The sequence below is a fragment of the Mya arenaria genome, chromosome 13, assembly GCF_026914265.1.
Source record: "Mya arenaria isolate MELC-2E11 chromosome 13, ASM2691426v1".
NCBI lineage: Eukaryota > Metazoa > Mollusca > Bivalvia > Myida > Myidae > Mya > Mya arenaria.
The window spans coordinates 1,234,267-1,262,193 of record NC_069134.1 but is presented as its reverse complement, the minus strand read 5'-3'; the positions used below and the strand labels follow the sequence as shown (position 1 = coordinate 1,262,193).

Below are 27,927 nucleotides of genomic sequence, written 5' to 3'. Positions count from 1 at the left end.
GGTAGTTCGAAAGGCAAATTTCCTAATTTTCTTTGTAAATACAGTATACAGTCGAACAGGGCCGGGCGAAAACAACTCGAGCCTCGGAAAATTCGAGCCAAGCGGTAATGCTTACATTCAAATTAATCTGTCCTTTTCATTAAGTTCGAGGAATTCGAGCCAAGAGAGTTCGAGCCAATGGGGTTTGACTGAACGTGGTATCATAAAAGCATTATTATTATGATTTTAAAACTGAAAACCTAGGCGTGTGGTCTGAGTTTTCGCCTCTGTGGTGTTTCATCCTGTCTCCTTTTGCCACCTTTCTTCAGTCTAAGGGCTAGCTCTTCAAGATCTGTCACCACGCATTTTCCGATACTGGTCACGTGCGTGTCTGGACCAAGATCAAATTCTGTGACTCCTGTATTGGTTTGAACCAGACTGCCAAAAAGTAGAAAATTTGGCATTTGTTTTGAATGGCCACCAGCAGTCAAATAATAATCTAAGAGACATTGGACGTTCTTAGACATGTTTTCAATCGCACTTACTGGTGGCATCCAAAGCTGTGGGTTTCTGTAATTTTCAAACTACTTTGCATACAATGGCAGTATCGAAAACTGCCTTACATCATATGTCAAGTCTTAAGGTGTCAACTTTTTAGATTTTAAAACTTTCAGTTTTGTGCAGTCCGGTTCGGACTATGGTTTGGCAAGCATTCATTTCTGAACTCGGGAAATCAAGGCGTTACGTAGAGTTGTTGTTTTACTGTATTCTTTCGAGATTCTTCTCTTTTTTCCCGTTCTGTTTTAGTCTCATTTGCAAGTTTTGCAGACATTCGTTTTATTGTGACTCCCTTTGCTGATTTAACTTTTTGACACTCGGGTATGTCTGTTTTAGAAACGTTGTACAATCCTTCCTGTGCACCGTACTTGTTTTAAATAAAATCTCGTCCCATTTTGATCAATGACAATTGAGAGATCTTTTAAAATAGGGATATTGAATTGAAATGAATTCATCTTGACAAAGGTTGTTTTTAGATCTGAAAGAACAATAAACATTATATAAATATAGCCCACTATTTGATGACGATGATGATAATGATGATGATGATGATGATGATGATGATGATGATTCCTCATATTAAATTCAATAATGGCACACATTTACAAGTTTATTTAAACGCTAAAAGTGCTCTAAAAAGTACTAGATGATATTACATGTATTGTTTTATGATATAACATGTATTGTAATATATATTTAAATAAAACAATGATTACATACCTTTTCTGTCCTGTTTCCAAAATGAAAATTAAATCACATTTACATAATTTGACTGTTCACTTTCTAGAATCCTGAATAAATGGCCAATAATTGTTGAGGTGCTTCAATTTGTACAAGAGATTTGGGAGAGAAAAAACAAGCTGCTGTGTTTACTTTGAGCAGTGGTCAGCCCAGTAGGGGAGGACGATTTATGACCATAGTACAGTTAACTATGATTAGCTATGCTGATAAGCACCAGCTCATTTTGAGCACATTTTGGAGTAACTGAGGTAGACTGTTGATGTCCTTCAAGATATAACTATCCACTTGCGAAGTTGCGCCTTCAATTCAAAAAGGCATGCCTCTAAATGAGTTCAATGTAAGAATAGTAAGAACTCTGTAAAGTTGTAAGGACACTAATGTATTATTATGTCCACAAAGGATATACAGCCTAAACGTAACTTTGATTGAGAATTACTTGATCGACTTTTAATTCATTTTGATGGAAGATATTTTTTGTGATAACGAACGATAACGGTCCCCTAGATAATCTAAACCTAGCAAGTTTTAAAAAATATTTTGAAAGGACGCCACTTAAATGCCTAAGCTTGAGGCCTTGCGGAGAGGTCAATATTGCAATCAATAATAATTTTCACACGGCCAGTATCAAACGAATCAAATACAAAGGCAATGTCTACCAAACAACCAAGTCGTTTTTATAATGACGACGAGTACGTTCTAGACAAGATCCCTGCATGTTCCCGCCAGAAGTATTTTATTTATTGAACCTTGAAATGGTAAATATATTTGGACATTAAACTTGTTCAACCTTAAAAAGTTACAACAAAAATGGAACAAATTTTCACTTTATGTGATGTCGCTTTCGAAGCATCTTTAAGCCGCCTTAAGGACATATTATTTACGCTGCAGTTCGTTTGCTGAGTTGAAAACCTGTGTTAGCATGTTTTAAGAATTATCATAATAACATATCCTTAGTAACTCTCGAACGCGGGATCCCTTCGATGATGTTATTTATACCATTTAAAAAAAATAAAATGAAAACACAACAATACAATCACAGGGTACTTCCAAATTTTCGTGACCGTCTGGTGTTTGAGTTAGTTAAAAGAAATACATTTAGAACGATGAAGTGCCTGTAAGATACCACGTTCCAATATTTCTTACTTGATTTTATATTATCATCAACATACAAGGTTGTATTTTTTGTATTGTTAATTAGATAGTCTTAAGCGGGGTTATGTTTAAACTTTTGGCTACTAAGCTTGTTTTTGTAGCTTTCATATTAGAAATTTAACAGTGTGTTGCCTCTCCGATATCTTTTCAAAAAGGTTATTAACAGCAACATGTTATTTTGTTCATTGATGCTCAGCAATAAACTGGAAATAATCGTCAAATATCACGACTTATCTGCCTTTACCTGCTTTTCAATTCCCTTTGGCCAAATTTGCAATAAAGTCATTAACTCAAATGAAACTATTTGATTATAAGCCCTGTAGCATAACATGAAATGCTTCATTTTATTGGCTAACGTAATTGATTTAAACGTAAGTGTTTGATTTGTTTTAACGAATCAGAATAATTCCTTGTGGAAATCATGAAAGGCTATATTTATTTTTTTGACCCACATCTAGACTGAGTCTAATGCAAATGAACTATAAACCGCTTGTACAATAACATATTTATTTTCAGCACATATATTGTGAATAAACGGTAGACTGGCAAGTCGTCTGTGTATACATTTTACTTGTTTATCATATACCAGTTGGTAAACAATGCATGACCATAATATAACACCTCTTACTTTGTCAAAATTTTGCTCGAGAATGTGACCAATTTTGTTGTTTTTGCGTTCTATGTCTTTGGCGTCCTTGATTTTCTTAACAATCAATGAAAATGTAGTCCACTTGACGCACAGTAATTGCTGATGAAACGGAAATCTTTTTAACATTTCGTGTATTTCCTCTATATCTTTGCGCATGGGTTGGGGTTAGGTTTTCATATTAATATAGAAATGTATGCTTAGATTGGTTTAAAATTCGTCAAAATAATCACTTTTCATCAGATGAATTGTAAAAGGTAACATATAAATGATCGAAGCTCAGTTATATTTCTATAGATAAACACATAACTAAGAAAATTATTTTCATTATTGCAATGAACTGTCATTTTCAGTTTGGCTTTCTATTCATCACAATAAAACGTTATATTATGTTAACAATTGCATACTATAATACACTGCACATTCATACAATTCATTGCTCATGCGAAAGTCCAGTAGAACCTAAGGTAAGAAATAAATCCCATTTCAACAGTACTTCCGCTCGTTCATTAGTTCAATCAATAACAGGAAATTGGCATAATATCTGTGATATTTTCATACTCTTTTCATGACAGAATCAGTGTTAATTATTTACTTCCGATTTGGGACAATTCGACAAAATGCATAAACGTTTCCCGTTCACAATGAATAACATCATATAAAACCCTATATTGAGCATGATATTAATTTTACAGGTTAATCTAGTTCAATGAAATTCAGATTACTCGGATAATGCAAAAATATAGACATTCTAATTGGCAAAAGAGTATTACAGGTGTAACATTTTCATTCATTTCTTGGTGTTTCATGCGGTGTTTGCCATCGTCCCATTTCTAATTGTAGTCTGATGATACTCTTCACCTTGATAAAAAAGTTTACATCGTATTTTAATATAATAGGTTAGAATACAAACTTCAGAAGGTACTTTCTTCAAGTCTCTTTATTCTATTTTTGGTCGAAAATACTGTACGAGAAATAACGAAGAAATACTAATTAACTTTGATTTACTTAACTTGAATAATTCCGATATATTCTAGAAAGTTTTTAACTTTAAATTACTTGTTGTGTCCTGAATTATTCAGTTTATCTGATGCCATTAAATTGTATAAATGTTTGACGTATTTTCTGTCATAATTCGTTGTTAGCGTCAGATAATATCTCACGATAGACGTCATGTGGTAAACAAAATGAGGAGTTTTACCAAATTTGCCATATATACAATTACTTTGATGATAGATGTGTCAGAAAACTGTTTTAGTAGATGGCAGATGATTGCACCGTACTTTTAGGCTGGCTTTTTTACTACGGCTGAATTCACTCTTGTGAAGTTAATGTTGCGTTCTTCAATTTGCATTGTCAGTATTCACGTAAGTTTTACTTTATTCTTCAGCGTATATTAGCCATTACATGTCCGGAGAGTGCAGGGAGATGTGAAGATAAACTAGTTTAAAACTTACTCGTGTTGCAGCAAACTCGTATTTTATTGACCCTTCCAAGGCTTTTACCCCAACATGTATTGATAAAGCTTTATGGTAATGAGTGTGTGAACTGTTTGTTGTGAGTGTACGTTTGGAAATTTCTTTCGGTATCGTTTGGGCCCTAACATTTTGCTTCTAAATATGTTTAAACTTGAACAGTTCACTACTTGGCTTGTGGTTTGCTTTGCTTTTACTTAAAATAGCAACTCAAGTTCTTGTTTCGTTTCATTTATGAAACAGCCTTAGCAACAACTCACGTCATTCTTAGCAATTTGCTTTAGGTGCAACTTAAGTCCGAAACTTGTTCGTAAAACTGGCCCTAGGTGCACAACTTAAATCCTTTTAAACAGTCATGGTCTACGAATGTTGATCGTTGTATGTCAATTATTGTTAGGTAACTTACTATTTAAAGGTTTTACATATGTTACACTAAATGCTTATCCATCAAGAGGCATAATTCAAGCTAAATATGTCAATGACTATAATTCTAAAACTACTGGGTTGTTATTTTTAAATTAAACACGTGGTACACTTAACAATAAACTTTTTATGTTTTATTCTTATTTCATCATATTATCTCTAATGGTTAAGATGCTGCTGCAACACACTTCCGGTCAAGCGTTGAGACGGAAAGAGAACAGATTCATATGCAACCCCTCCCTTCCCGAATTGGGGAAATAACAAACCAATAATCAGTATTTTCTATATCATTGTTTTCATTACCTTCTTCTTGGCAATGGATTATGGAACATGTCTGCATCAAGTTTATAAGTATGTTAAATCATTTACGGTCATTAGACAAAGATGAAGATACGAACGAACAAATAGACGGACTTCTGACCAACACAAGTATGGACTCACAAATGAACACACAGACCAACAGGCGTACAAGCAAAATCACAGACGATGGATGAATATACAGACCAAAATGCAGACAAACAAAGTAACAGACTGACACACAATTGAGTATCATGAATTTCTTATAATCAAATGATTCCGTCCAGTTTCACTGCATTTCATCAATATTGAAGAAATGCGAGCACTTTTGCACGTAGCACTTGCCTGTTATATATTATGCCAAAACAGTGTACTTTGTTGCAGTTAATTTATCATTGTCTTTTAATAACATCGACAGTAAAGTCCTTTTTCCTGGTCCTTCTGACTAATTGAATATCTCGTAATGTGCCATGTTGTCGTAGGTTTCATTGTATTATTATTGTTAATCATAGATTAATGATTTCCATTACTATCTAGGCTAAATCAAATTGATTTTGTTTTCATCGTATTTCTGTTCCTTTTTCGAGAATATGAAAGAATAAACGATTTTGCAAATAATGTTACAACTAACAATGCAAACAAACGTTGCTATAAGTCTCCGACCTCGTCTAGAAAACTGCAACTGTGACATATTACAATAAAAATGTCGTGGGTCTTATCGCTTAACCTTTTATTTAAAAGGGAGAAAAAAAGTTATCATTGTTCAGAATCACCATTCTAAATTCTTTTTAAATATATAAATAAATGTCGAATTTTCCCGCTCCCTAATTGAAGTGATATGGCCTAAACGAACAATTGTAATCAAACGGAAACTGCTGTTTGTACAGTTTGGATGTTATTTGTGCTGCCACTTTCCTTTAAGTACACCTAAGAGGTGTCATAGAAAGATAGTCTTTAAAGATGTTAGCAATGTGATGCTCTCAAGGATCATAAATAGTTTTTCATCACAAGCATCTTTTAATTTGTGATGCTGTTTTACTGTTCCAACCGGTCGTCTGAGTTGACAGGCGTAACAGGGTGACACCATATGAACATCACTCAACATAACGTCCACGCCAAGACAGGAAACAGGGATGCAAATTAACACAACTCAGTGGCGAAATACATCTCACAAATTATAGCCATTTTACAATAAAGTAGGAATTCCGTGATCATCGTTTGACCATTAAAACCTTTGCCATACGTTTTGAAAATATATAAATGTAAATTATCTATTGTATTAACCACAATAAATATGGTATTATAATCTGATTGTAAATGTACAGTGACTTCCCAGTTTTAAGCTTTTTATAAAGTGTGCTTTATGATTAATACTATTTTTCTTAACCATTTATGTTTACTGTGATATGACAAAAACAGTGTAACTTAAAATACTTATTATCTGCTGTACTGCATTAGATAAAGCAATCAATATGTTTGTTCCACCAGCTGTTCTCCATTGCATAAGGTTATTAAGATATGTGTACCTTCAGATGTTCGTCCTTGCATAAAGCTATCAAGATGCGTGTTCAACAACTTGTTATTCAGATCATGAAATCAAGATGAGTGTTCCACCGGCTCCATTTCATTACCAGTTATTGATACATGTGTTGTGGTGTCTGTTTTCTTTGACCATTGTCAGTCGTATATTATAGGATTTGAAGTTATCAAAATGCATTATAAATAAAGATGATTGACTTGCTTAGAACCGGGTTCAGTCTAGTTCCCGGCTAACCTTTTTTGCCTAATGAACCATATTCCCGACATTTCATTGTTGGTTTTCTGTCATGAGGCTTATTTACATCTACATTCCTTCCGACAAATCCCTAATGAGTGCGCTCAACAATATCAAAACTGTTGACTAATCACTTGTTACCAGATGTCCTGAAATTTCACATTTTGGGGGAATTTTAACGTTAATAAACGAAGAATCGCGTTTACTGAAACTGACATTGATGGACTGAAGCCCATCTTGACAATCAAAACAGGCCTAAATTTCTGTAAGTATACTTCAGGGTTATATATCATTTTAATTTATCAACATTATAGTCCTAACCTAGGAAAATAATAAAGGAAAACAAGACTCCATAATTCCACCAATTTTGTTATACCCCATTGAAATAATTCGCAATAATCATATTTTGATGATCACGGTTAACTCAACATTGTATTTACTTTTATTCACTGGTTTATTCTTATCGTCCACGACTGAGGTAATTTGTTATTATTCTTCGGAGTATCTTTAAGGAATGTTTGCCAACCGAAAGAAACTCAGATGAAATATGCTTACAATGGGTGTAGATTTACATCGCCATAAAAAAGTCGACAGCTGAATGGTGTAATCATCGTATCTTAATTATTGTACTTTGAAAGATCTAAGGTTCATAATCCGTACAGTTGTCTAGTCAAACGTTTAGTTAGTCATTACATACATTATATATTACGAGAGTCTCCAAGATTGATTTCACCAGTTTTCAAATTGTTTTTTAATTCAGTCTATAAAGTAAACTTTTATTTGGTTGTATTTTTGGAAATAGTTTTCTCATTTTTGACGTATTTTGTTCGTGTTCGGTTCGATACCACACACATATTTAATTAAGATATCTCGCCGCCCCGCATAAGCGCAAAAGGTACATATATCAAATTTATCAAGTTTATCAAATTAAACGGAACGAGCTTATTTGAAATGAATAAATATCATAGGTAAATGTATTACCTATTATATTTACCTGTTTTAAAAAGTACCTTATTGAAATACAGTTAATACATATATAAAATATGTTATAATGAATCATTGAGACAAGAAGATCAATGTGGAGGTATCACAATGTGTCTATTTACGACAGTATTTACAGATTTTACGGTCTTAAATTAAGTAACCTCAACCAATCTGATTTCGAAGAAGTCATGTAATGCGTTACATTTATATTTTACTTTCTGTGTTATTCGTTCTGGAAAATTCGTACAATAAACAGTCGAGTAAAAGTTGCAAAGACGTAGATAGGGATGAAGCTTTTAAGTTGGGTTTTAATGACCGTAAAGCCATTAGTTTAAAAGATATCATTTCACCATGACACGACCTAGAAATATATCAAAGGAGTCGATTAAATAGGTAAAACGCCGTTAACAGGAACAGGAAACATTGCGGAAACATAAATCATGTTTCCGAAAGGTTTCCTGTTCCGACTTATCTATCCATAATAATGGTGCCTATCATTCATGAGAAGTCATTCTAAAAATAATATAATATTAAAACTAAACGTTAACATTGAAACTATTTTATATTACACTTAGCTCAATATAATTGACGGCAAGTTTTCAATATTCAAGGTGCAGTTGCGCTAAAAAAATATGGATGTGAACATCCTAGTGAACTTAAATAGCTGAACATAATTGGTTGAAATTTGCTTAAGTCATGGTAAAAGACGAAGACGAAACTAGCATAATTTACATACCGATATAACGTTTGTTTTGTTGCTGTGCCTTGGAGTATTTTCATGAAAAATAACAAAGCGTCTATATTCACAAAGGTGGATTTATCTGCTTTAAATTTTGTAATAGTTTATAATACAGTTACTCCACACGGTAAGTTTGATATTGTTATTTTTGACATTTGAAATTGTCACAAGGAATATACACATAATTTAAAAAGACTTGTTAAATAATGCAGACATTGTTATCCAACAATAATTTATTTTGTGTCCATCACGGTCCATAGTTTTATTATTTCCATGGAAATAAAATCGGCTTGATGTCAAGGACTTTTATATTGATCATCAGTCAATGATTTCGTCTATCAAAATAGTTTGTGCAAAAAATTACCCGCAATGGCGTTATGATTTGTTACAAAGAGTTTAAAATTATTACATAAAATGTAGTATAGAAATATTTCTTACGCAAATTGCGCGCAAATAAGTCAGACGACGTCTTATATGTCTAAAAGAAAATGACGTAAGATTAGCAACCAAAAACAATACGTCAAGTATAAAGTCTGCCAATAAAGCAAAATGTTTCTTATGACTTGTTGCTGAAAAACATAGCACAATTTGCAATATCTAAATTTTAGCATATAAAAGGCATTTTATTCAGGCGAATTATTTCCATAGTTCAAATAAAACAAATACGTCTGATCAGTAAATGTGTGTTTGGAATGTTGATAAATTTTTACCCTAAAAGATGTATTATATCAAAATTATTCATATCTAAAAGTCCTCTTTTATTTCATTGAAATCTTCTAATTTCTGACAATGTTTAAAAGTAAAAAGAAACTAATAAAATAAGTTAAAAAAATCAACATACGTCTAATACATTGATGGTAAAACGGTAGAGCGCTTTTAAACCATGATACCGCTCTCACATTGGATGAAAATATCATATATAATATATATACAGTCGAAACGCGTTACATGAAAGTCGTCGGGACCTCGGGAAATACAAATGCACACAATTTTTAATTTGTGTCCGAAATGTAAAAAGTACAAAAAAAACGATTTTTATTCGTGCCGAGACGGGAAGGCTTGACCTTTTAACATTAGGTACAATTGACACGTTTAAAAATTGGCTCAATAGTGTTTATTTTGGAACATACAAGGGTACATATTCTTTACACAATAATGTTTGACAATATTAAAAGCCATCCCAACAGAAACAACTTGGCTAAATAAGTAAAATTTGTTTTAATTCTGGGTTTCTATGATGTATGGTTATCGCAAGGTATTGGCGATAACCCTAAATTCCTTCTGATTTTTCAACAAACATTATCAAACAACTTTGTGTTTCCAAGGTAGAGTAAACGAATCATCAAGGGCATTGGTTTAAAAAGATATTTTGCAATTCGATGTTCAGTTCTATTTAAAACATGTCAGCATTGAAAGATACAGAATTCCTTTCAGCAAGTTAAGGATGTCGTCCCATAGATTAAGTATCGAAACCGATAGATGGATTTGTACAAATATTGATAATAGGACCTGTCTTTGTGCAATATCTTGGAAGATGAGTTCAACTCTCTTTTTGAACGTAGCATGTATCTAGCACTTCGACAAAGATGCATTCCTTAATACTATTGCCGACACCCAAGTATGTTGACATCCATTGAACTATTTATGTCAAAGAATGTGAACATCATTGGAAACCTTGCTGTGTATGTATATATAATTTTCGATATTAGAAAGCAACTTACTCTGTTACTTGTACCAATGTCAATTATTTTCTTCCGCCATTGAACCTAGTAAATTAATGTTTTGCTGACCATTATAAGGCTGTATCCAGCATTCCTTTTCTGTTATATTTTGTATGTTATGTGTTGTACGTGCAGTGCATGTGGTTTTTGTTTTGTGTTTCCGGTTCATCGATGTTTTTATTGGTGTTCTTTGTTTCTGGCTTTTCTTGTTTTCGATGGGGTTTATGTTTAAACTTCCTTTCCGCGGTTTTAATTTAAATATTTCCATTTGCTTTGCTTTTATAACCGTCAGATGGACCTTAAACGGAAAACCCGTGTAACAGTGTTATACGCTGGTGCACGTTAAGAAACAGAGTAGCTCTTAACAGGGTTAAATCTTGTATGTGAACTTTGGTCCAAAATCTAACACTTTTATCGCGGCTTCAAAGTTCAAGTCACTAATCTGCGAAATCTTCTTTTCAAATATTAAACAAGAACTCGTTTTTAATAAACTCTTTCACCTTTGTTCAGCACCATCAAACAATCAATCAGTCAACATAACAGAACGCTATTGTACGTAATGGAGCGGTTATCTGAACTAACCCAAACACAATAATCAAAACACATATTCCAAATAATAATCAAAATAATACAACAAACATAACAATTAGAGACTCACAAAGTATTTTCATGACACTTAATAAAACTTCAAGTTATAAAAATGCTCTGAAGTTTTCTAGCCACCAACAGTTGCCTTTCATTTAATGTAGATAAATTTCATATATTAAAAGCGAAATGTAACAAAAATATAACTTAGTAAACATTGGTACGATTTCAGATTTATTTACCAAAAAACAAACATTCACTCATGTCTTTTCACTCGCACTTCACTTACCGACCAAATATACTTTCGCCCGGAGCTAGCCAATCAAAACCAAAATCAGGCTCATGGAGACCATGCTATATGTTTGTTATACGTGTCTTGCATATCCCGGGCAAATTGTCAAAACAATGGGTCCGAATAATTTCTGTTATCATTCATCCAACGAATCATACTCACTAGCGACCTACAAAAATTATGGATTAAATAAACATATTCCTAGCTGCGGCACATCGACCCTCAATGAAACTTCGTTTCCTAAACAAACAATTTTAATCAGACGGAAACTGCTGTTTTTATAGTTCGGATGTCATTTGTGCTACCACTTTCCGTAAGTACACCTGAAAAGTGCCATAGCATGTTTTATATTTCTTTTATCTCAGAAAGAACTCAGATGGTCATTAAACGTGTTAACAATGTCATTCTCTCTAGGATTATAACTTAATTTTCATCACAAGCATCTTTTATCGGTGAAGCTGCTTTTCTGTTCGAACCGGTCGTCTCATTTACAAGCGAAATCTACTGACAGTCTGACACCATACGAACGACACTCAACATGATGTCCACGCTTAGACAGAAAACAGGGCTGCAACTCTGTGGAGAAAGCATCTCACAGATGATAGCTATTTTACAATAAACAAAGCAATTCTGTGCTCATCGATAATATATTGAAACCTTTGCTATACGTTTTGAAAAGTTATTTCCGAGAATATATAAATGTCCTTTGAGCCATATTGTGTTTGTACCCTTGACAATACAGGAACAGGACCAGTAGCCAACATATAACTTATACCCTGTTTAAAGACACAATTCTAAAAGAAGATAGCCACTGAAATACAGACAAACAAAATATACGTTAACCACCATCCTTCTTCACATTTATTCAAAGAAAAACATCTGCTACAGTTTCAACACATTGATAACATTTTCCATATGTTGTGTAGGATTGTACTTGATAGAAAATATTCTTAAGCATAATTGAAACGAAGTTTTATTAATCATCTTTTGTAAGGCCTAAAAAAAATATGTCCGTTTCAGGTAACCCGACCCTACCTATAAAAATGCGCCGACCCTAACTATCTTTTTCCGTTTCTGAGCAAAAAATATATGCGTTAGCGAATAGAGAGTTACGAAGGGCGGATAAATGCAGATTTTAATCAGAATTATTGTTTATATGATAATACAAAGTCAGGCAATGACAGTAATGTAGGAAAGACTGCCATGTGCAAGAAAACAAACAACAAAAAAAATCCCTTCCTTGAAATTTTGGGAAGGTTACCCTAAACAAACAATTTCTTTTGGCCTAATAGCACAATTAAGTATGTCATTGTACCCTGATTGTAAATGTACAATGACTTCCAAAACAAGATGAGTGTTCTACCGGCTGTATTTCATTTTTAGATTATTGATACATGTGTTGTGGTTTCTGCTTTTCTTGACCGTTGTGACAGTAGTATATTGTAAGAATTGAAGTTAGATTATCTTATCAAATTGCAAGGTAAAGACAGATGAATGATTTGCTTAGAACCGGGTTCAATCTAGTTCCCGGCTAACCTTTTTGAACCATATTCCCGACTCTTCCATTGTTGGTCTTCTGTCAAAAGGCTGAATTATCTACATCTACATTCCTTCCGCCAAATCCCTAATGAGTGCGCTCAACAATATCGAAACTTGCTACCAGATGTCCTGAAATTTCACATCTGAAGGGAATTCTTAACGTGAATAAACGAAGAATCGCGTTAACTGAAACTGACATTGTTGGACTGAAGTCAATCTTGACAATAAAAACAGGCCCAAACTTTTCGGAATATACTTAAGGGTTATATATCATGTTTAATTTATCACAATTAACCGGTTAAACTTGGTAAATAATGAAGAAAAACAAGACTCCATACGATTCACCCCATTTGTAATACCCCATCGAATGTCTTCGCAATAATTAAGTTCTGATGACCACGGTTAACATAGAACTCACTATTACTCACTCGTTTATTTTTACCGTCCACGATAGAGGTCATTTGTTTGTTTTTTGCTTCGGAGTTTCCTTCAGAAATATGTTTGCCACCCAAAAGAAATGTATATATATGCTAATAATGGGGTAAGCCTTACGTCGCCAACAAATAGTTGACGGCTGTTATCATCATCATATATGGTTTATTGAAAAAACATATATAAACTAGATATTTTACAAGCGCTCATAAGATTATAATAAAAGGAAAAATATACTTTCTTTTAATTGTTAAATTTGAAAGATGTGGGTTTTTTTTCAATACTATGACCATATATAATTCTTGTTTTGTATTTTAAATCTGTTTGTTATATTAAAGCTCTCAGCAAGTTTTCAATAGCAAGAATGGAGGGATACTTTTATGTTAAATCAAATGCCACTAATGTATGGCATAAAGCATATCATGAGTTAATAATTGAGATTGACAAAACCTTCTTTGAAACCTTTAATATGAAACTTTAAAACATATTTATTGTCATTCAATACAACTCCTGTCCAAAGAACTTTCGTGTACGATTACTTCTAGGCAAATGTTTTATTTGGTTGAAAATCCTTTATGAAAGCACATCTGGCAACTGCTGGATTGAGTGTCAAAATTTGATAAAGAGAGTGTTTAAAACAATGACATTTTTATTTAAAGACATTTCTTCATAAGACAGGATCTACCGGCATTGCAGTGACATTACGGCCACTGAGTAAGCTATTGAATATCAATATGTAACATAAGAAGCGTCCAATCTTATATTATGAGGGAGATAATCGTACATGTTGTTATTAGTAAAGCCATTAGCTGAATCAATCTAATATTACCAGAAAACGATATGTAAACGTATCAAAGGAACAATCAAAGGGGTGAAATGCCGTTAGATGTATGCCTCAGCAAGGTTTCCTGTTCCGTCTTATCTATGCCCAGTAATGGTGCCTATCATTTATCAGAAGTCATTCTAAAAATAGAATTAAATCAACATTTACATTGAAACTACTTGTATATATAGCACTTAACTGCAAATCATTAGATATTAAGAAAGTTACGTGATATGCAAATTTCGTAATGACGTTGTGTGCAATACATTTATATTATACTTAAAGTGACTTCAGGTTTTGTTGCATTTTGTTTTATCGATAAATGCATTTTTGGGGGTTAAATATATGTGAGAAGTTTAAGACAGGTCATTTGAATATACATACAATAAAACAAGTTTACATCAGCAAAACATTATGGGACTCTTAAGAGACTAGTTAAATAATGCAGACATTTTCATTCAACAGTAATCATAGTTTGTTCATCACGTTGAATGGTTTTCCTATTTTCAAAGAAAAAATCTCATTCATGTCCAGAAGTATTATATTGATTGTCGGTCAATTATTTTCTAACAAATTAGTTTGTGTGGAAACTTTCTTAAGTGGTGTTAAGATTTGTAACAAAGCGTTTCGCAATTGAGGAATTTTATTCAGACAAATTACTTCAATCATTTAAATGAAACAAATACGTCTTAACAGCATTTGTGTTATTGAGATGTTGGGGTATTGTTGCTTCAAAAGTTGTATAGGATGAGTCTGGTCATTTGCAATTTACATACCCATTGTCACATCTAGCCGTCCAATATTTATGGCTAACAGTCATGGAAATCCATCATTTTGTAATCAAACGTTTCAAAGAAGACTGCAAAGCGCCAGACTACCACATGATTTATGACTATTGATTAAGGTTGTATAATATGTCTAGATAGTGTAGTGGTATATAACAATGTGTTTGTATCATTTTGAAGGCAAATGATCTATCATGGAGCTTTAGATGACCTCGCTGTTATTGTTCGAGATAATGGGTGACATCTTAAAGTATAAATTAGATACATATCTTTGTCAGAGATCAGTTTTACAGCGCAAAACACGCCGTGTTATATATATATCGCACCTTATTTTCAAAAATACAAAAAAGTTAAAAAAGCGACCTGTTCCTACTTCTTCAAAGAAATCGGTAATATTTCAAACAATATTGTAATAGATATACTGTTATTTCTCCAATGATGCAGAGCAAAACGTATTTACAAAGCATTTTCCAATGATAAAGAAAGCATCTATGCAACAACAAAAACATTTAAAGTTTGTATGTCATAGAAATATAGTACATACAGCTAAATTTATATTTTACCATCAACTTCATGTATTTAATGTAGTGAAACAGCTGTAACAATAAATGCTCAGTAGACATTAAATAAACAATCAGCGAATGTAGTATTTAAGCAATAGCACACGCGCCACGTTTCTATTGCTTGTGAAGGAAAAATGCCACCTTTCATTATTTTTTTCACCGTCGTTCGCAGTCGCTAGTTTAAATATGCGGAAACACTGCTCCTAAACTGAAAACCTTATTCATTCAGTAAAACCGCAAATGGTATATGAATCCAGCACAGACTCACACCGTTTCACTTGATTAGCCTCGTTCTCATGACATATGAACAGCAAATGGTTTTAATCATCAAGTGAACATGGTTTTTGCAAATCTGTGGGGAATTGTTTTGAGAATACAGAAACAACTATCTGAATAATTATGCACATACATCTAGCAATCTCGGAGTAATCCTACATATCATCCATAATTTTTAGCAGTAGTCAGTTCGCAGAATATCTCTTGTCACATCACGTTTGTCTTTAATATGACTCACTTTTTATCTTCTCCATTTGGTCATGTATGTATATATATTGCGAATATCTCTTGTCTGTCACATCACGTTTGTCTTTAATATGACTCACTTTTTATCTTCTCCATTTGATCATGTATGTATATATATTGCGTGAAATTTATACATTTATCTTACGCCACATTGATGTGCAGTTACAATGAGTGGAAAACAGCGTTTTTAATGTTACAGTATTTCGTCACTCGTATTACAAGTACACAATCATTTAAAAAACAATCTTGCAACACATGCACTTGATACTTTGTTTTATTTGTCGAACCTTACTTTCAGAAAATGTAAAAACACTACCACTCATACTTTGTCAAAGATATCGATAAAATTTCAAACAATTTTGTGAATATATGTTGCACTAAGCGACTGGTTATTTGTAATTTTTTTATGAAATACAGTCTTTAGCAAAACAGTCTGGTAAATTGAAAGTGACTTCTAACTGATCTTTTATAATCTGTGATCGCTTTATAGCATGCTTTGTTTTGTTTTTTGTTGCCAGGGCAAATGTAAAAAATTGAACTATTTATTTGGCATAATCCTATCACATCAGAGCTAACAAATCGTTTATATATGTAGAAGGTGGTGGTAAACTCAACACTTCTCAGGGTTCTACTATTTATTACCAGTATGTAGAAAAAACCAGTATGTAGAAAAAACCAGTATGTAGAAAGAACCAGTATGTAGAAAGAACCTATAAATATAATATATACGTAAATATTATATAATACAATAAGCAAATGTTTAAAATACATTATACAGGGTACAATACAATAGCCACGTGTTTGAACAAAATAGAAGCAAATACAAAACGGGTTTAATTATTATTTAGATATTAATTAATACAAACGAACGACTAATAGTAATCTATGTAATTATATATTATAACTCACCAGGCTGTGAAACGATACAATCATTTAAATAAGATTCAGACAGTTATGTTGAAACTGAATGTATAAACTATATACGGACAACTTTGCAGTTGTGCGTTTAGGTTGGGAATGATTAGAGAAACCTAGAAAATTAGTAAGGGCGGTGAGATAAAAATAGGAGAGCCAATGAAACTGTTAGTTAAATATAAATATACCCGTTTGACCACTTTCATACATAACCTCATACACTCATTTACATCAACATGAGAATCACATGGACAAACAAGTGACAATAACAAACAGGACAGTTGGGGTGGAGTTATAGTTGAAATTGGCCTATTCTACACACTCCCCCTCTTAGTTGAAAATGTCTCCGACATTCCTAAATGAAAAATTTTATTAAGAGGAGTGTTAACATAAAGATAAAAGTTGATGAACCTGGTGTTACAATATTGAATTTTAATAGTTATCAATGAAACAGTTGTATTATCACTTTAATGGATAAAATAACATGTTCCACTATTGCCAACAAATGTTTTTCAGGCCCCTTTAAGCGAACGAAAACTCATTTAAATATTTCCTTTGGCCTTGAGCAGATGCCCTGAGACCAAAATGAATGAAAAAACATTTGAGATTGACAACAGAACATTTAAGTGGAGTTCTTACGTTAGTAATATTTACACAAATAACTACAGAAGCAAATAAATTAATTGAAAGTTTAAAAATAAAACCCGTTTTAAGTGGTCAACCAAATATACATTGTACACGCCACCATCTTTCAGAGAAATGTCCCAAGTTTGTGAAAACAGTTGTTGGACGAGGATCTTGTCTCGTCTAATAAAAAAATTGGTTTCAAAGAATATCGTGTGGACCTTATGTATATTCCGAAAAAAACAAACACATCAAGTGTTGGTTTATATCAAATCTATTGATACAATTTACCATAATTTGCAATACATATAGTATTGAATCAGTAGTGTTATATATTTTGTCCATTTATATGTCTGTCGGAATAAAGTCATATTCAAGGTCAAATTGTAGGTCCTAAATTAAAAAAGGCTATATGAATAATAAAAAATTAAACTTATTGCACTATGTTGTTGCAATTAATACAAATTAGTAAATATTGACAATTTTTTGAAATATCGACTTATATAAATTAACATTTTAAAATGCCAGGACATTTTTGTGGTCAAATTACTCCACCCACAAATGTATACGTACACCCCTGACTGACCAATGACCACCAAGGATACTCCCAAACTACTCTATACATCCAGACCATTGCTTACAATTAAATGGATTAAATGGACAATCTAGGATTTCCCAAGAATGCCGCTAAAGGACACTCAGGAACTCCTCAACGACACTCAATAACTACGCCAGAACACCCCATGACTATTCTCGATTCTCGATTACTAACAATTTTGTATTATATGACGAGTCGTTAATGCATATTTATTCATAGAAATCCAAAACGTACAAATTGAAAATAAATCAATCAAGTTTTGTTACTTTATTCCTCCATAACAATATCGATGTCGCCGACTCAACATTAGTGAAGATAACTCTTTTGCTGTAGCTTGCAGGTTTGATATAGTATTGTTGATATAGTATGGCATTAATGGGTTACATCTTAGTCTACACAAACTGTACGGTTTTTTACACCTACGCTCTGATTTGCAATACACAAGGAAATACGTTTAAGATAACACATGTTTGAATGAGCCTAACAAACAATAATGGGTTTTGCAAATTCTCTTGATGACGATAAGCTTTATAAATGGGAAATGAAACATGAGAAACCAATCAACATTCTCTTCGGTAACGTTTCCTTCGTAACGGTTGTATTATTCATATTTGAGCTTTCTGACTCCAAATGTGGCGTTATCAAGACTGTGCAATACTCACTATCTCACAACCTAACTATCGTGTTTACTTGTTATACTTATCCTTAAACTATACGATGTCATATAAATAATCGTAATCAAAAGAAGTATGATTTATGAAGTTTTTCTTCATTTTTTACAGCACCGATATATTTTTTTTAATCAAGTTATTATCTTCAGCAGCATGTAAGGAAAATCGTTAGAATCGCATATGGCTATGAAACATGTTATGAGGCTTAAACGTGATGATTTTAATTTTATAATGTTTTTATTGCACAGTTAATACGATTTGCTAGAATATGTAACAAAATTCAGCTCTCGCAGTAAACATATGATGCAAAAACTTCTAAAACAGGGTTTCCGATATTTCAAATTAAGGAAAACTTTCTCAAAATTTGTTAATGGTCATTATAATCTCATATCAAAGCACAATAGTAGTCTTAAATCGCTCATTGCTGATAGTATTGCTCATCCCGATTTGTATTGTGATGTTTTAAAGAAAATTCGTAAAATTAAAAAGTTTCCAGCAGGTAGTTGGGCAGATAGACTTAATGAATTACTTGGATTTTATTTAAACCGTGGATATAACGGCAATATTTTGAAGAGCACTTGCCTTCTTGTTTTTGAAGATGAATACCTGAAACAAAATATTGTGTTGAATATAGCATCCTTTCATAAATAAACTTTCAGTGCTTTGATTTTTATGAAGAATTTGCTAATTCATGTTATCTTTAAAACCGTTTTTGGCGGACACGTGTTGACTGACTCCGAGTGTTTTGGCTGTGACTTAAATTTCTTCAAATATTTTACATTTTCAAATCATTTGGAAGGAGAGAATAGCATATACTAGTCGCTTTTATTTTTAATAATGTTTTTCTTTATTTGTTCCCAGTTTTAGTACAATGATGCTTTTTATTATGAAACTCTATGATCACACAGTTTTAAACCTTTTATTTTATAAGGCAGACTATGTGTGATGTTTTTAGTTTCTAACGATGACTGCATCGTATCTTTGAAAAGTATTTGCATTAGGTGCTCTGAATTGTTTCCCTCCGTCTGCAGATAGAGTTGGGATCTCTAATCATTGAAGTACTTGGGGTTTACCTTTTTCGTTTTTTATTATTATTTGTTTTATTGATAAGTTTCCTCAAGTTAATGCATACTGTGATAAGATTTATCTTTTGCGTTTTATCTTTATTAAGAATTGTTGGGATAAGAGTGAGGTTTGTGCACATTAACTGGTTTAAACCCCCACTACATTTTACTGACCGTTCCAAGGCGGTACCTAACAATTATTGATAAACAACCATTTATTTATATATATATATATAGTATTTATGCACTGTGCTGTTTGTAGAGTTTTGTGCTGTTCTATGTTTCTTGTTTGTGAATTTGTGTTCTATGTCTTTGGCGTTTGCCCATTGCCACTAAACCGGGTTTATGTTTAAACTTTTTGCTACTGAGCATGTTTCTGTAGCTTTTTGCATATATATTGATGTAGAGGAACTTTCATTTGATTGTTTTCGGTGGCGTAAAAGACTCTGTTGAGACAGACGTATTCATTTTACCCTGACTTTAATGTGGTATAAATTGAACATATTCAGTGAGTTTAATAAGTTGTAAATTGCAACGCCGAGTAAATTTCGATACATTAATGGTAGCTTCCAGAAATTCACACAATTAGTTGAAGTAGTAAAGTAGGAACAACCATTATTAAATGCAAAATTAACGGAGCTGGATAATTGTTTCCTTGTACTTGCACACTTGTTTTTTTTTCATTTTGAGATAGTGCCTCGTGTTCCTTATTCGTATGTTTTACATTTTCATTTATCAGGAATTCAAATTACTGAAACATCACTCATCAAATTTGTTCACTTTTGAAAGCTTGGTTAGGCGTATTTATTTAATACATACAAAAATATAGGCCAAAACATGCGCTTAGCTGCTCTTACTGTCTCTGAGGTTGGTCTAAAACCAAATTATAATGGTTTTTTTTATATATCGTTCTTGTCCTGAAAGCATGCTATAGTGGAAACAAAGGCATACCTCATTAAAAAACAACCTTCTGTACATACACATGATTATCAGTTCTGTTTTGCTTCGACCGTTTAATCGCAATTTGTTCATAACCTGGAGTTTAGTTTTTGGCCAATCATCAATGTTAAATCATGAATCACTACCTTTTGACATATTTTATCATTATTTTCGTATAAGTTTGTTGATAGATTGCTAACCGCAGGTTGAACGTGTCACAATCGTTCTTGAATATAATATATCGCTGAAGCCGAAGTAGGGTTTTGACAACATAGCACCAGCAACTAACAGGGTAAAGTCATGCGTGTTTGGATTGTTTGCAAAAGCTCTTTTTGAGTGTTTTGTTTTACACATTCTTAAGGAAAGCATAAAGAAGGTCGACACCATACTGGTAATACTTTTCGGGTTTTTTCTGCCTGTTTTTCAAAATTGTAAAATCTGTATTCAACTTACCGAGGACATAGTTTCAAACCATTTGTGCGGAAGCAGTGTCAGATTGTCTGTTTGGGATCGTTTTGCTCAATGCAGAAGATTACTCCTGTGTGGTATATTACTCTGCAGGTGATAAATGTATCTGGTTGTTGAGTATTTAAAAGTAATTTTGTGCGTTTATATAACTTGTTTATGTTTTTGAAGTTAACTTTCGCACTTTATACTCTAAATGATTTCGCAAGTATAAGTAGATCTAATATTGGCAACTAGTGGAGTCGTTTTATCTCTGACAGTTCAAATCCGACAACCCAACTATTTATCTATATTGTTGTTTGAAATGTATGTACTCGCTTCTCTGGTGTTTGGTCTTGTTGTATCGTGTTGAATATGGTTTTGTCGCGTTGAGTGCTGTTGAATCTTGTTGAGTTTCGTCGTGTCTCGTTCAGTCTCGTTCAGTCTTGTTCAGTGTTTGTTAGGCCTTGATCATTGAACATTGCTCTTTTTAAACTTAAAGACTGCCGGACTCAGTCTGTGAGAGACATACTCAATAGCTTTACTGTTAAAGAAAACCCTGTTTAGAGATACGATGTACATTAATGAAGCCACCCAAATATGTACTGATCAACCATTTCGTTTTGATGAAGTCTATGTTTCCTTCGTCGCAGGACCTTCTACGATAGTTTCCTGTGTATTAATGCAATACATACAGTTCTTGGAGCTCTGTTTTCAAACTAAACACTCCCAAATAAATACATTTATTCAGTAATCATTTTAGCTGTAGGTATACATATTAAAGACAAAATGTATTACGTATTTAATATAAAACATTCTAATGATAACACATACGTTAATAACCAACACTTATAAACACAACATACTATATCAAAGGCCAGTTTGGACGTGCTGAATATGTGTTCAGTGAATATCCCTCTGTACGGGTACGAAAATTATAGAGTTTGAAATGGTTCTTGTCATTAATTGGTCCATGGCATCTGCTTACGCGGCTTTAAACTCATGACAAAACTTTGCTGCAATTGGACTAACGTTCGAAATTTGTAAACATTACTTTTGATTGAAACATACATTATTTGTACAAAAAATAAACTCACACTTGAATATAACTATGTTGCACCTAATGAAGCTTATAATTGCACATTATTTTGAATTTCAAATCTCTTGTTAACTATCTTTCATTTTTATAAAGATATTTCAGTGTAGAAAGTTCACATTAAATGATGCTAACAAGATAAATATCTATCGAATGGTTTGCATTATTATAATATTGAAACAGGCCATCGCAATTTAATCTGATAAAATCACTTGTAAAGCATTGCTTAGTTGAGAGTAATCTATTTCAATGACATCAGTGTTGTTGAAAACCAATGTTAAAGTAGATCGCATTTCAAAATAACGAGTGAGGAGGAGGCGTGCGCTAAATAGGTCACTGTAAGTTCTGAAAAAAGGTTACTGATGGTAATTTAAAAAGTGTATTCTAAGATTTTAGTACCCACTGTGCATCTATCTTTATTGTGCCCCTTTTATGTATACTAACCACTCATATAATTGGATTGAGTGAGTGCGCTATTCATATAGCATATTCTTCGAGCTGATAAAGCCCATATGATGACAACACTGCCATCAAGCTCCTACAAGGTTCCGTTGATTTGAACGTGAACTACATTTTTAATTTCTACGTCATCCGGCTATAAGTATGGTCGTGATGCCCTCATTTTTCCAACCCTGTTAAATTTAATGATCTACGATGGACAGGTATAGCTTGTCTAAACAGCTAACATAGTAAAGCTTAAGAAATACTTATTGGACCTCTACCTCTCTCTAACCAAATAGTAAATTGTGTAGTTGGTCAAATAAACCGGTCCAGAAGTATCTCTCTTGTGAATGGGTAAGCTGACCCATATGAGGTATGAAGCACTTTCTCATGATTTTTGAGACGACTATTTTAACAAAAACTTAAAATTAGTATTTGATACAGATTACACAATTTAACCTTGATAAAAGTGCATATACCTGGACGTTACACTCAAAAAGTAGTTCATACGTACACTTCTCGTACAAGTAGTATTTTGCATCCCTTAAAAAAGTGTTTTACGAGTACAGGTAAGGCCTAAAGTACAAAAGGATAATCCGCAAACGACTTGCACATTCTCGTCATTTTTTATATTCTTAAAGGGAAAAAATAAGTTCACGTTCGTTACAAGACTATTATCATCGTTAACTGTTCCATAATTCATCAACAATGAAACAGCAAAATTACTAACGGATTTTTTTTTGGGAATTAACCATTGAAACTACTTATAGTCGACAAATTGTTTTTGAAAAACGTTGTACCATTACTTGAGAACATTGAACACATGGATGGGTAGGTAACAGAATCCAAAGAGAATAACGAGTCATCAATATCTTGGCGGCCTTCCGTCGGGCCTTTAGTGCTGTCCGTTGTCTAAGGCCTCGCCGACCTTTTAAATCAGTGGATTATTTTAATTGGTAACGACATCACTTTATGGGCATTAGTCTAATAGTATATTATAAGAAATACTATACAATCAAGTGCTCTTCTGAGTAATTATACTGTAGAAATAACAGGGACAATAATATCTATAAAAGATGGTACCATCGGCTTATAACGGCAAGCGAAGGAGTAGTTCACCGAGAGTTTAAATAAAACGCAAAAGACATAGAACACAAAAACAAACAAGAAACATGGAACAACAGCAGAAGACCCCACAACAACATAGTGCATAAATACTATTTAAAATACTAGCTGTTTCATTAAGGGTTGTTAGGTACCGAATTGGAAGGGTCAGTAAAATGTAAATGTACTTGGGGTTAAAACCAGTTTGCGTGCACACCCTCACCCTAGGGTAAATCTAGCCGAAAATACGTTCAATAATTTAATACTTGACACCACCTATTGAACCAAGAAATATTGCCTTTTAAGAAAGGTATTAAAATTTAATTTATGAAGACAAAGATCCTCCTTGAATAAAAGGAAGTATATTATGGCCATATAAATCAATCCCCATAAGGCTCACGTTGTAGTGTAGTTAGTCGAGTATTACTGACAAGGCGACAATACCATTAGTTATCGTTAAAGCTATGTTGATGCGAGTGTAGTTTGTTTTGTTTGTGGTGTTTGTATGTGGGTATGAAGTGTTTGTGTCATTAATTAATATTTACACCTCAACTTCCATTCTTTAAATGAACTGCGTTTCGGCATCTTCGGATACGTTCGGATCGTAATTAATTGCATAAAAATATACATGAAAGCTATTGATCTTGTTATTGGTTGTATTGTGTCTGCAGGTCCCGTTAAATATAGATCAACATTTTTAAAAGTGTTAGTTTATTATATTTTAAATATTTTGGTACCAGAAGTGTTTTAATTTTATGTTTTAAAGTGATTTCAAGTGGTTGATCTTTTCCCGCGTTATTGTGACGTCATTTGAAAAAATGTTTCCGGTTAAAAAAATGTAAAAAATGTAAGAGCGCTTCTATGTTGCATCTCATTCATGTAACAGTATGATCTTGAGCCTTGGTATATGTCGCTTCGCTTTCCTTATGCTCGCTTTATTAAGTTAAAAGTAAAACATGCTATAGTGTCTAAGTCTATACATGAACTCAACTTTAGATGATCAACCATTTAAGACAAAGAAATATTAACAATTGAATGCGTCATATAAAGGGATTGCTACAGTTAGTTTAAACTAATTTGATTTTACAACGATTGTTAAACAAGCTATTGCAACTTATTTTAATCACTCTCGTTGGCACGATGTTGCGCGAGAGTGTGGTCTTGTGTTGTGGGGAAAACCGGAGTATCCGGAGAAAACCCACTTGCCAGGCTTGGTGACCACTAACCAAACATGCGCCCTGGCCGGGATTCGAACCCGGGTCGCCTTGGTGAGAAGCGTGTGTGCTAACCACTGCGCTAACCTGACAACCTTTTATAGGTACTATAGGTTTTGATGCTTTCTATCTAAAAGTAATTTATTACTTTGATGTATGGATGTTTTGACATGAGGCGAGCACGCACTTACAGAAGTTCCATTTGCGTTTAAGAACAACAATCTTGTCGATTTGACAGACCACATGAATTTCCGTTTGGTTGCAAACGGCATAACCCTGTTGCCGAAATGAATGAGTGAATGTTTTAGAATCAGAGATCCATTAAGTATTGACATCCTAGGCGTGATACTCCTCCCTAGTTTGCAAAATAAATCAATTCTCAAAAACACATTTGTTATTCTGACATCAACTTCTTGATTGCAATCAAAAGTGAGAAAAAAAGTATAAATCAGTATAATATTAATCCCTGTGGATGGTTGGTCAATTTATCTTTCCTTCCGGTGAAGTACAAATCATCACATATTGTGTAAAGATTTATCCTCTCTCTCATTTAGAGCAATAACTTAGTGACTTAAATTATAAACAAGTTAAATATATCATTCAGAATACATTTCAAGTGTATGTAGAGTAGTGGAAATCTGCGACAACCTATACATACTAATTGTATAGGAGTGGTTTTATTATTTAATTATCTGCCCTTAAAAATGATATATCTAAGATTTAGTTTGGAATGCTTTCACTCAAAACAAGTGATTCGCAGAAATCTTAAAATATTAAACGCGTAGTATTGCACATAAGTTATTTGAGGGAAATAGTTAAAACAGGGTTATTATATAATAAACAAAGCTCCTCTTGGGCTTCATAATGGTATTGTTATTTCAAGGTTCCTAAACTGTAAACAGTTGCCAATGAGTGTTCCCTGAAACATAATTCTGACGTTCGCAGTTCCAGACTGATATTCATTCTTTACCTTTTGAACTGTTATATTTATGGCGCTCTGTTGTAGATATTACTTTGCCTTATGTTTGGGATGCTCATTAAATGAAGTTTTAAAATAGGTCTTTGATGTATACAGTTTGGATGATGCTATCAATAAGTCGACTCGACTGAATATAATAGATTCTAGTTAAAATGAACCTGTAAATGGTACGCTTATTGTAGTTTATACATAAATACTAGTTAAGTATTGTTTCCTGTTAAAATACCTACTTGCATTGAGACGATTATTGACGTTTTCGGACATTCCATCCTTCCATAATATGATTGCAATTGTTGTGTACGCGTAGAACGTAAGACGAATGGGGATGTCAAACAGCCCGATCATCAAACTGATCTGATAAAGTTTTTGCTTCTGTTTGGTCAGAATCTGTGGACAGTATTGTGGATAGTCTGTGATGTACTCAGGATACCCGCGATGGAGCTTTTGATATAACAGTTCTGGGAGGGCCACTATGACATAGACGATCCAGATCACAACGATGAATAGGGAGACTTTAGAGGCGGTGAGGCTGCGGCTGAGCGGGTGGCAGATGGCAAAGTAGCGTTCCACAGCTATTGCGCCGAGCGTTAGAACCGACACGTATACCGAAACCGTCTGGAAAAGGACACTTGTTTTAATAAAGTGATACACTTGTTTGGCAGTGATTAATAAGAAAGCAGATCAACTGTCATCATCAAATTTGGAAAGCATTTGACGAAAAAGAATCAACACGTATTGTTTTGAAATTTTTACAATGCGTTTGATACAGTTTGAAACAAAAGACTCCTTTTTAGTTTAAAAATGGTATTGATGAAAATGTCAGGGATCGGCTTACAGATTACTCAGCAAAAGTTAACAAGTTTTGGTATAATCGTTGTTTAGAGGTTCTTGGAGGTTGTCCTTCAAGGATCCGTGTTAGGTTATCTCCTTTTTATCTTTTATGTCTATAAAATGGCAGAATCTCATCAAACTATGCTTACGACAGTTTTAAATCTGCTTCTTGTGATGGTAATAGGATGGTATTATGGTCTTTGACAATTTCTGGTAAACTGTCGAATCCGCAAAATTAGAACCAATGGACATAGCCTACTGTCAACAAAATCGTCTAAAGTTTTTAATTGATTACAACTACATTTATTTCGTGGATATTAACACATTCCTTTTGACATTGAAACAGGTTCAATAGTTCACCATGAAAAAGTTGAAATTAAGAGAACACAGAAACACTCTTAAAAGTTAAGCAAATTCATAATATGCCTTTCGGTGGTTTAAAGAGATTCATCAGTGAAATAAAAATGATATATCGCTGTTTCAATTGTAGTCCAATTATATTATGCTATTTAAAAGCATCTTGAAGCCCTTTGAAATAGGATGTGAACCCTATTTCACAGAAGCGTTTTAATGTAGCTATCGTTTTGATAAGTTCACATAATGTACTGACACTTTTAGAAATGGGACTAAAATGAATTCGAGATCTTAAATACATTCAGTAGGATAAGTTATATATCATTTTTAATGAGAATAGACGCTATAACCATAGGTAATTAAAATTATTCAGCAAATGGGGTTTAAAAAGGATGTTAGCCTGAGTGTGGTCCTTGTTAAGTGTATATTTTTCTTTTAATTAAACGTAAATTGCTTTAGGAAACAAAGCATAATCATATAATCACTTAAACTCTTAAATATGTGTCAATTGAGGTACAAATTAACTTGAAAGGCGAACAAAGTTAAAATGAATGTTTAGATATCATCAAATGTACCAGTATGCGAGCGCTCAGTATACTTTCAGTATGGGTGCCTTCAGTCAT

At 33.2% G+C, this 27,927-nt stretch overlaps 1 protein-coding gene across 1 annotated transcript; it reads right to left on the bottom strand.

Moving 5' to 3' along the window:
* Positions 1–239: 239 nt before the first annotated feature.
* LOC128213774 (substance-P receptor-like) lies at positions 240–27,927 on the bottom strand. Its single transcript, XM_052919823.1, has 3 exons — positions 27,880–27,927; positions 26,350–26,734; positions 240–397 (listed from the first exon to the last, which is right to left on the bottom strand). The coding sequence occupies exons 1-3, from the start codon at positions 27,925–27,927 to the stop codon at positions 240–242; spliced, it is 591 nt and encodes a 196-aa protein (XP_052775783.1).